General features: G+C 35.5%; 1 protein-coding gene across 1 annotated transcript; it reads right to left on the minus strand.

The window, feature by feature from the left end:
- Positions 1–6,038: 6,038 nt before the first annotated feature.
- Positions 6,039–9,593, minus strand: LOC137830921 (uncharacterized). Its single transcript, XM_068638333.2, has 7 exons — positions 9,118–9,593; positions 8,318–8,434; positions 8,056–8,214; positions 7,819–7,980; positions 7,564–7,680; positions 6,915–7,022; positions 6,039–6,776 (listed from the first exon to the last, which is right to left on the minus strand). The coding sequence occupies exons 1-7, from the start codon at positions 9,442–9,444 to the stop codon at positions 6,183–6,185; spliced, it is 1,584 nt and encodes a 527-aa protein (XP_068494434.2). The 5' UTR covers positions 9,445–9,593; the 3' UTR covers positions 6,039–6,182.
- Positions 9,594–10,958: the final 1,365 nt, after the last annotated feature.

Genomic DNA, 10,958 nt, shown 5'->3' on the forward strand with positions numbered 1-10,958 from the left:
CCTGGGCATGGCCCCCCTCATGGGTCGTATCTGCCCCAGGGTTTCCCAGCGATGGCGTGGGTACTTCACGAGTTAGGTTACTCCCTACTGGTACTACGACTGCGGCCTTGAAGCCACCTTTTTCCTTCTCTTTGTTGCCATTCTGAGCTGTCAAGGAGGCCCGTGCCCTCCTTGTGATGTCTTAACTTGGCTATGTCTTATCTTGGTGATGCCTTTACCTGGCGACGCCTTTCTTAGGCGATGCCTTTACCTGGCGACGCCTTTCTTGGGCGACGCCTTTGCGAGGCGACGCCTTTCTTAGGCGACGCCTTTCTTAGGCGACGCCTTTGCGAGGTGACGCCTTTACCTGGCGATGCCCCAAGCGGTCAACCTGTTGACTTTCTTTCCCTTCTGTGAGACCCTCGAGCGGTCCCACTATGTGTTGACTTTAACTTTGACTTTTGGTCAACGTCCGGGGACGGGACGGTACATAATAATATTTTTTTTATAGATAATTTAGGTTTTGAATGAAATTTAAAAAATTTACGTAACAATAAAACATATTCGTTATAATTCAGGAATTAGTAGTGAGTTTTCACTAAAATTGTAGTGCTAGTGGGTTGTTATTCCTTGAGATGTACCCTATCTCTCAAGTTCCAAAAAAACTAGACTTCCAAAGACTGAATTTTCAAATCTGACTAGATGTCGTCGAATTTTTCAAGATCAATCTTCCCAGTCTCTATTCAATGAGGAGGTGAGTTAAATCTAAATTTTATTTCCACACAAATTTCTTCCGTGTCTATGGATAATCCTCAGGCTCCCACATTCCAACTAGTCCATGAGAACACACTTATATTATTGTCAATAGGTCACGTTTAGGTTCTAGGTTTCAGGTTTCTATTGGTCTAAAGTCACTTAATGATTATTAGTGTGATAACTTTAACTAATAATATAGTTTGACATAAGTAGAGTGTAAGATGTCGCACTATTTCGTGAACCAATAACGTTATACATTGATTTTAACTTACAAGAAACGTTTATTTATTTGATTAAATATTCAAAAAGTTATTTATAGACACCTAAATTATTAATGTTGTCTAGATATTAGCCAAAAAATAATATTTATCATTACTAACAAAATATTTGCTATGAGTTAATGGATTAGGATTAAAGTAGTCTGAAGTATTGGAGTTATTATATTTTTTTAAAATGAAAAAAATTACTTGTGTAAAATTAATTTCAAGCACCCTTATAAATGCGAAATATACAATAACTAGAGATATAAGAAATCATTAAAAAGATAAGTTTTATTCTTCGCTGATTATCCTTCTCACAATGTAACGCCCAAAACTGAAGAGAATTACTTCCCGCACCTCATCAAATTTGAACCAGCATCAAATTTTTACATAAAATAACAAAAATACTATTATATAAAAGGAAAACAAATAAAATACAATACACATTTTTCTGATTTCCAAAGTGAATTTTGTATTTTTTGAATTCTGAATTCTCATTTCCGAAATTACAATTTTGAAAATTTAAAAAGGAATTGAGTGGAAGTCAATTTATGAAGTGCACTAAATTCTCCACCAACTATATTTTTTCTTACAACATAACAAACCAAATTCAATTATTGTAATTTCTAGCAAAACAAACAAGCAATCTCCTAATAAAAATGTTATTTAGCAAGACATAAATTACTGAAAAAAAAATGTAGAAAAATATATATCCATTTAGAAGAGCAAATTTTCAAGTCACATTAGCAATCATACTAGTAAAAATATTACAAAGGATTAATAGCTACATACAGGCAAAGAAAATCATGTTTAACTATGTAAAGGCATTCTATTGCATTAATAAAAAATCATTATTAGTATAACCAGCACCAAAGACATGTTCTGCGGTATCCATTTGCTCTAGTCTAGTCTGCTAATCTAGTCTGCTAACCCGTTTTGACTCGTTTTGCATAATTCGTAGTCCGCCAACAGCAGGATGGGGCGGATTGGCTCACTAACCCGCATAAATAAAAAAATTATTTTATTTTTTTAACAAAAAAAATCATACTCTTTTACCTATTATTGCAGTGTGATCTTTATTTTATTTAATTTAAAAAAAATAAATTTGATATACTAAAGAAAAAATATTTTATTTTAATCATCTAAAAGAGTGAATTTAGTTTAAAGTAAAGTTTTATATTTTAAATTTGTTAATAAAAAAAATATATGAAGAAAAAATTTCAATAGGATAGCTAGAATATTACTCATCTTCATTAAAATATTTTGTAGCAAAATTTTGATAAGATACTCTTATACATTTATGTATTGGACAGGAGTGTTCGAGTGCTTGAGACCTCGGTCTAGACATGTGGGTATGGTCAGCTCGGCTTTTGGGCCCAAAGGGTGGGCCATGAGTTTGGCCTAGTTTTGTTGGTTAGTGCGATGAAAAATAATTAAAATAATAAATTTTGTTATATATTAATATGTTGTCAGTTAAATATATATTTTAACCTATAAATAAGTGTATGCATTAATATATATATATATATGGTTGTTAGTTAAATAAATACATACGTAAAGTTGTTGAGTGAGTAGATAACACCCGAAAATAAAGGTGCACAAGATTCTTTTTTGTTGTTAGTACCATGAGTAAAGATGTTTGTAGACACAATGTTTTCTTCTTACGTGCGCTTTCAGTTAAGATTATATTCTTGTGAGTGAAAGTTGTTACAAGAGTAGTTATAAAAGGGGCTTAAGACCCTAGGAAAAGGTATGTTGTTTCTGAATATTATACTGACACTGAATACTTATCTTATTTTATATGTTCTCGCTAACTTGATCGTCGGAGTGTGATCAATAAGTACAACCCCCTCTCCCAACAGAGCCACATTTCAGTGCAATGAGAAGACACAGAACAAAATCTAGAGGAGACAGGTTAGAAGCAGAGCTTTCCACCCAAGTCAACCTGCGAGAGTCAACTGGCGAGAATATTTGGCACCCACCATGGGGCCTGATAAAATCTGATTTCACCCACATTCGTGTTTAAAGCCTTCCAATGTGATGAGGAACACTAGGCAGGGACCATCGGGATCTGAAGGAAGTGATGTCCACACCTTACAGCAACTCAAGGAGACCATGAGGGATCTCTAGAAAGCCAATAAGCAGTACAAACAAGAGCACGAACGGATCCAGCAAGCTAAAAACAAGCAAGAGAGGCTACAAGCAAAATCCCGAGCTGAGCAGGTGCTTCTGCAGGATCAACTGATGGCAAAAATAGAGCCTTCCCGAGTAGTCAACGAGGAATTGTGCAAGACCAATGAGAACTTGCGCAAAAATCTACATCAGCGTGTTCTACTTGAGCTTGTGCCACCACACTACATCACGCCTAAGATTGTTTTCACAAGGGTGGAAGATCATGAAAATTATCTCACGACATTCAATGCCCAGATGATTGTTTCCAGAGGAGCGGATGTTATTCAGTGCAAGATATTCATGAGCACATTCACAGGTACAACCCTACAGTGATTCAGTGGGCTTCCCGATGGCCACATCACCTCATTTGCGTAGTTCTCCAAACTGTTTAGAGAACAGTTCTCTATCAACCAGGTCAAGCCTCCAATGTTGTGTGACCTATTCAACGTGAGACAGAAGGAGGAGGAGTCGTTGATGAATAGATTTTGGGCACTTCTTACTCCAGACCCATCATGAAGATGTGATGGTCACCGCTTTCGAACAAGGGATTGCAGCAAGGATGTTCACTAATTCGGTGATCATAAATTCGACGGAGACATTTTTCGAGATACGACAACAGGTTGTTGCCCATATCAATACAGAGGAGGTTGTGGCCACGGAGCATGGCAGCTCGTTTTTAAGGTAGTCTAGGCCTAAGGAGAGCATTCGAGTCTGACCTTTAAGATATTTAATGAAATTTTAATTTTTGAAAAAAAATATTCTTATAAGGGCTGGTTCGCATGCCTGCGAGTTACCTCTTTACGTGACGGGCCAGTGAAATGAGTCTACATTCCTTACACAGGGAGGGCCAATCCGATCCGCATTTTATGGATCAAACACAAGGCGGGTCTATGCGCGACGGCCAGGCGCATTACCATCCCCTCCTTACATATATTTTTCATTACATAATTGAAAAAAAGTTACCAACATAACAATTATCACAAACAAAAAAACATAATATTATTTTACACCTAAAACAGTTAACTACACATTTACTAAATCAGTTATCACAAACAGTACATCAGTTATCACAAATGCAAATGCAGTTACTACAACGTGACTATACAAAGGATACAATCATACAAAAATTATATAAACGAAAAATATTTTTTAAAAATAGTATAAATTATGATGGTAGAGCCCCAATGACACACAACCACATAATAAGGAACCACATAATAAGGAAGATGAAGACCTAGAGGTTGTTTATGAATTTATTTGTAAATATAGGTTTAATTGAACTTTTGTAGGTCCAACTAAGAGGACAACTCTAGGATGAAGGAATGTATATATCCAAGAATAGTTCCAACTCATCAAAACATAAACTAAAGCTTTAGTTAGAAGAACACAAAAAAACTGAGTTTCGGCTGACTAGTCAACATTTGGATCAACTTTAGCTTAAATAAATTGTATTAAGTTGTTTAGGATTTCATGATTGGGTCTAATAGCATAAAATAAGATTGTTTCTTCCTGCACCTCCATATATTCTTCTCCCACCTCCATAAATTTTGTATTTCCCAAAAATGTCCCTATGTAATATTTTGGATTACGTAATTCAAAAATCATTTTTCAAATTCGTAATTAGCTTCCGAATTACATAATTCGAAAGTCTTTTCTTCAGATACATGATTAGTATCTGGATTACGTAACCAGAAGCTATTATCAAATCTGGGTTATGTAATCATATATATGATTAGTCTTTTCTAACTTCTGGATTTTGTAATCTGGAAGCCTTTTTTCAAATACGTATCTGGATTACATAACCCATAAGCTACTATCAAATCCAAACTTCCAGATTATATAATTCAGAATACCATTATGAATTATATAATCCTAAATATGGAGGTGGCACAAGAAGGGTAAAAAAGTATTTTCAAGTTTTGTATGAGTGCCAGAAGAACATATTTTAGTGCAGGAAGAAACAAATCAAATATTTGGGCCAAGTAACAGATTTTTGGACTTGTATGAGTCAATAGTAAAATAGATCTAGTTAGAATTAAAAGTGACTAGTTAGGGTAACAATTAGACTTCTTTGAACCCAATATAACCTAAAACGTTTAGGGTATATTAGAGGATGAAAATTACCATGGTATGGAACACATGGACATCCACACGGCAACCTAGGAGTGGAGAGGATTTAGCATGGAAGATGTGAGCTAAACATGAAAAGCATGACACCTTCTCATTGGAGAGTTTTATTTAAATTTTAACTCCAAAATGTTCAGTCTTCTCTTCTCTAAATTAAGGTGCTTGACTCATGAATTGATAAGATCAATTTTAGAGTGTTATGTTGTCAAATTGTTAGCCTACTCACTCTCTTGTCTAAACATCTATAGGATAGACATCTTTGGTCTTCTTTTTCACCTCCCCAAGTGATATGGTCTAACTAATCACTCTCCCTACTCTTTGTGCATCTTCAAAGAATCCATAGCTCCATTGAAGTCATCCTTGTTTCATTCCCTCCATCAAGCTTCCGCAATCCTCTCAAAACTCCAAGAAACAATTCAGCAATGAAGGCACACACCATCAGATTAACCCCTTTCAAATGGAAACAATTGTAACGAGAGAAAAAAAAATCAATTGCAAGCATCCTAACACACGCCTGAAATTGCCATACTACATGGGCAAAAAGTATGACGTTGCTGGAATTAGCCTTTTGTAAATAAAAGTTTATTGTGACCACACGCCTTAAATCATAGCAGGATTTATTTGCTCTTTTCAAAAGATAACTGTAGAAGAGCCAAAAGGTATTACGTTCAAATCATAGTATACTATTCCCCTTGACTCAGGCAGTGTGGTACAAACAAAAATGAAGTTCAACACGTAGCACACTTAAACAAATCCATAAATTTGAAAGAATTACTACAGTAACATAAAACAGATAACTTAACAGGTAGGAATTACCACAAAAACTAGCGGACGTTGTTTTACAAGTTTACAAAAGGAATGGCACAGGACATAATCCAGCATACACGATCACTGCCACTGGCTGTAATTCCTACCATGCCCTCCAGTACTAGAGTTTCCAAACCTTGATGTTGAAAACCTATGATGATTTGACCAAGCTGAAACTTGGGACATAGGGGTTCCCTGATGAACAGTCCATACCTTAGAAGATTTATAACTTGGAGTATGACTTCCACTACCAAAGGAATGAATTTTAGTGCTTCTGGAATATGGTGACCCTGAAAACTTATAGCTGTTCCTTGTGGCCATGGGAGGAAAGAATTCTTCAGGATGCTCTGTGGTCCAGCCACCTCTACTCTTGGATTTCTTAGGAGTTGTATAGCCGTTATGTTCCGCAGGATGCTCCGTTGTCCAGCCACCTCTACTCTTGGATTTCTTTGGAGTTGTAAAGCCTCTTTCTTCGGCAGGATGCTCCTGCATCCAGCCACCTCTACTCTTTGATTTCTTGGGAAGAGAAAAGCCTCCTCTTTCTTCTGCAGGAGATCGTTTCTTTCTTCGAGCTACACCCATATCATTAGGTGCTGATCTATTTCCTATGTAATCATTTTCTTTATAGGGTCTTTTATCTTTTGTGCGTGATGAGTCACGATTCCTCTTTCCTGTCTGCGGAGGAAAGCAAAGCAGCCATAAAACTACTTACTCTAAGCCACAAGATACTCAGACCAACAATAAAAACAAAAAGTAAACAGCTATAATAATTTAAAGAAACAATAGTCAGTCAATAAATATGCCGAAATGTACCTTTACAGCACTTGTGCACTCCCGGGCAAAGTGACCTTCTTCACCACATTTGAAGCATGAACTAGGTGTCGCTCCACTTGCAATCTCATCCTGCAACCTTGAACATGCCTGCATCAATTAACACGTAAATTTATATATGCTAGCTCTAAGTTTCAAGACCTGAAAATCTTTAAACGTTTAAAATAGAGCCATTGCTGCTTATAGATGAGACGGACAGTATATAAAATCACTTGTCCCTTCTCCAACAATCATATATTACCTAGTACTATAGCTTAAGACGTTGTCCTCTTTGGTTAAAATTGCTATCAAAAGAATGCAAGAACAACTTCATATTTTGAAGGGAGTAAAGGAAGTTCAATAAGGCTTTTTGTCATCTGTTCTTCATTGCATACATGTTAACAAGTAATTTCGAAAGTAATGTTTGAATATTTTCAGGCTATTTTAACTTTCATTGATAAGTTTTTTGCACATTTATTTCCATTAAAAAAATAATCTTGCAAACATCCTGGTGGATCTAGTATTAAAAAAATGACAATCAGAAAAAATAAATAAACAAATTCCCCCCACTAAGAGAGTCACACAGGAAGAGTAGCCTAGATTATGCATAAGGGCATAAAGCAAGACCAAAAAGCCATTAAGTAGAACATACCAAACCTGTATGACCCAACCGACCACATTTGTAACAAGAAATTTCTCCTGGTGTTGCATCATCAGAATTGACACAGCACAAGTGGCCAAGTCTCTTGCAGACATAACATTGAATTTCCTAATTAAACAGAAGAAAGAGACAAACAGTCAGTAACTTAGCAATTCAGATACAGTGCAAGTCACTATTTTTTAAGCAAATTCACCCAAAAATTTCAAACTTCCAGTAAAAGAAAAGCAGGAGAATGAACAGAACAACCTCAAGATCATCCAGTGAATAATCATTCTTGCATCCAAACATATCATGCCCAGAATTTCCACACTTTAAGCAAATTGCAATGCTTCTGGGAGTACTTGTGTGCTTCTCCGGACAGTCTCTAGCACGGTGACCACCTTGCTTACAGATAAAACAATCTTGTGTCTGCAGGAACATAATGCAAATCTCAATAACCGTCATATACCAATAAAAAGATGGAAAATTGGTAATAAGACGTACCTTAGTACATTGTTTTGCATTGTGTCCCAAAACACCACAAACATAGCATGGCTTCTTCCGCTTTGCCACTGAACAATTCACAGCAGCATGACCTTCCTCGCCACAATTGAAACACGCTCCCCAACTACTGTTTGGTGGATCAAAATACCTCGGACCCCGCTGATAGAACAGAAACACAGAGTGATATGATATACCCGACTACCCTTACTCATAGACAGTAGTATTTTCAAAATGTTATTTCATATTAAAGATTTCAACTCACAAGCAACTTTCGCAGAACCATATTGTCGCCTAACTGAACTGCACCTCCTTCCACAGACTCATGATTCTCAATATCTTTGATGATCTCCTCCGTCTCATGTTCATTGGCTATAACAACCTAAAGAAAACAAAATAATACATTTTTCAAACAAACATTATCATAAACGTGGTTGTCCAAGTGGAAATTTGAATTTGATAATATTTCACAAAAACAATATATTTTAGGCAAGGTTTCAAAAATGGGTCTGCAATAGCAATTTTGGCTATAACAACCTAAAGAAGACAAAAAATACATTTTTCAAACAAACATTATCATAAACGTGGTAGTCCAAGTGGAAATTTGAATTTGATAATATTTCACAAAAACAATATATTTTAGGCAAGGTTTCAAAAATGGGTCTGCAAATAGCGATTTTGGCAACATTATCAATGTTTCCACGACCACAGTTTCGCCACCGCATTTACCACAATTTTCACAATATCAAGATCAGTGACAAAGCTGCAACCACAACGCAATTTTAAACCTTTATTTCAAGTGAAATAGATTATATTACACCAAAGACTTGGGAAAGTAAAAGTTGCATTTTTTAAGATAAAAACTTCATTATTTGTGCTCCACTTTTATCAGTTGTTTCAAATTTCAATTTAATCAGAAACTCTTTGACTAAAACAGTGTTGTAATCACAAGGAGCGTATGGGTGATTAAACCAAAAGGAAGTTCAACAATAACAACAAATAGAATAAAACATCAAGTTTTCTTATCCAAAAAATGGAATGAGACAAACAGGGAATAAGGCTCACCCTTTGATCCCCAGTCTCAATCTTCAACTTAGTTGTTTTCTTCTTCTCCGTCACTTCAGAATCAGCGATTGCGCTGGGCACATCCAAAACGCCGACGTTTCGGGCCACAGAGAGTTCGAGTGTCTGGGAAGACGAAACATTATCGTTTGGGGCGGCGCGCTTGGCTGCTCGAATTCGCATGGCTTTTTCGACGATCTTGAGGCTGAGATCTTGGTTGGCGTCGTCGTCGTCGCTGCTGAAGACGAGAGACGGCGTGGAAGCGCCGCCAAAATGGTTATCGCCGTTCTCCTCTATTGCCTTAGCTTTCGCCTTCTCTTTGCGCCCCATTCTCTGCTATTGCAACTTCAGAGTTGGAGGATGCAAACCCTAATTACCGAGGATTGTCAGATTTTGATAAACACAAGTGAGAGCGCAGAGTTTGAAAACTAAATAAAATCATATATATGTTTTAAAGCTATAACTCTTAATAATGTTACAATTTTTCTTTTGCCTCTTTTATACTTTATATATTTATATTTATTAATACTTTTTTTAAATTTCCATTGTCATTAAAAGAAGCTAGAAATAATTTCATTACATATCTACAATTATGATTTTTCAAATAAAATTAAAGATATTTATAAATATTTGTATATATTGTATTATAATTTTATTTTTTATTTATTAGAAATTAGAAGGTATACTTATTATATAACTATAACATTATAAAACTTAATACAAAAATAATTTTATTATTACTTTCTAGTATATAATTTTTTATAACTTTAATGTAAATTTTAATAATATTCTAGAGGTACAATTATATTTCCACTAACTTTAATAAAACAACATTACTTGTTTACCTTACTTAATAAATGCTTATTTTTATGTTATTGAAATTAAAATTTATAATAAATAAATATTTTAAATATATAAATTGATCCAGTTTCATTGGTAAGTCCGACAGAAAATAATTAAAAATAGAAAAGATAATAAATTTGGTCATAAATTAATATAAAGTTGTTAGTTAAATATATATGTCGAGTCGATATATATATTAAGTTATATGTCGATATATATATATATATATATATATATATATATATATATATATATTAATTTGTTAGAATATAATATATGTGAATATATACAGAGCTCTTAGTTAAATAAATATACGCATAAAGTTATTAAATTGAATATATGGAGATATTAGTTATATGATGAGCATCTAAGAATAAAGGTGCACGAGATTCTCTTTTGCTGTTAGCATCATGATTAAAGGTGTTTGTAGGCAAAATATTGTTTCTGTTATGCTTTCAGTTGAGATTGTATTCTTATGAGATAAGGTTGTTAAGGGGATAACTATAAAAGGGGCTTGAGACCCCTGGTAAAGGTACGTTGTTTCAGAATACTTAGACTGAAATTGATTACTTATTTTCGTATGCTCTAACTGACTTGATCATCGGAGTGTGATCAACAGGTAGAGCCCCCTCTGTCCCAACGGAGCCACATTTCAGTGCAACCAAAGGAGACAGAACAGAAGCGAAGCTCTCCATCCAGGTCAACCGGCGATGCCCCCACCTTACAACAACTCATGGAGACCATGAGGGCTCTCTAGGAGACCAACGAGGAGTATAAACAAGAGCAAGAAAGGATCCGAGAGTAAGCTAGCAAGTACTCAGAATCGGCTGATAGCAGAGATCGAGGCCTCCCGGGTAGCCAATGAGGAATTGCGCAAGTCCAATGGGGACTTACATAGAAATCTACACCAACGTGTCTGACGTTCCACTAGGGAACGAGGTTTAAACTTGCCTTTGAGAGATAGTCCCAAGCCATTTTCACAGGCGATCATGGATGAGCTT

Source organism: Phaseolus vulgaris, chromosome 6 (assembly GCF_051622355.1).
Source record: "Phaseolus vulgaris cultivar YP4 chromosome 6, ASM5162235v1, whole genome shotgun sequence".
Lineage (NCBI taxonomy): Eukaryota > Viridiplantae > Streptophyta > Magnoliopsida > Fabales > Fabaceae > Phaseolus > Phaseolus vulgaris.

Excerpts from the sequence above, each read along its gene's own strand:
- LOC137830921 (XM_068638333.2), bottom strand. The coding sequence starts at position 9,444 with ATGGGGCGCAAAGAGAAGGCGAAAGCTAAGGCAATAGAGGAGAACGGC. Across the intron at positions 8,435-9,117 it reads TTGAGACTGGGGATCAAAGG|GTTGTTATAGCCAATGAACA; the intron begins GTGAGCCTTATT and ends TGTTTTCTTTAG. Across the intron at positions 8,215-8,317 it reads TGGTTCTGCGAAAGTTGCTT|CGGGGTCCGAGGTATTTTGA; the intron begins GTGAGTTGAAAT and ends CTGTTCTATCAG.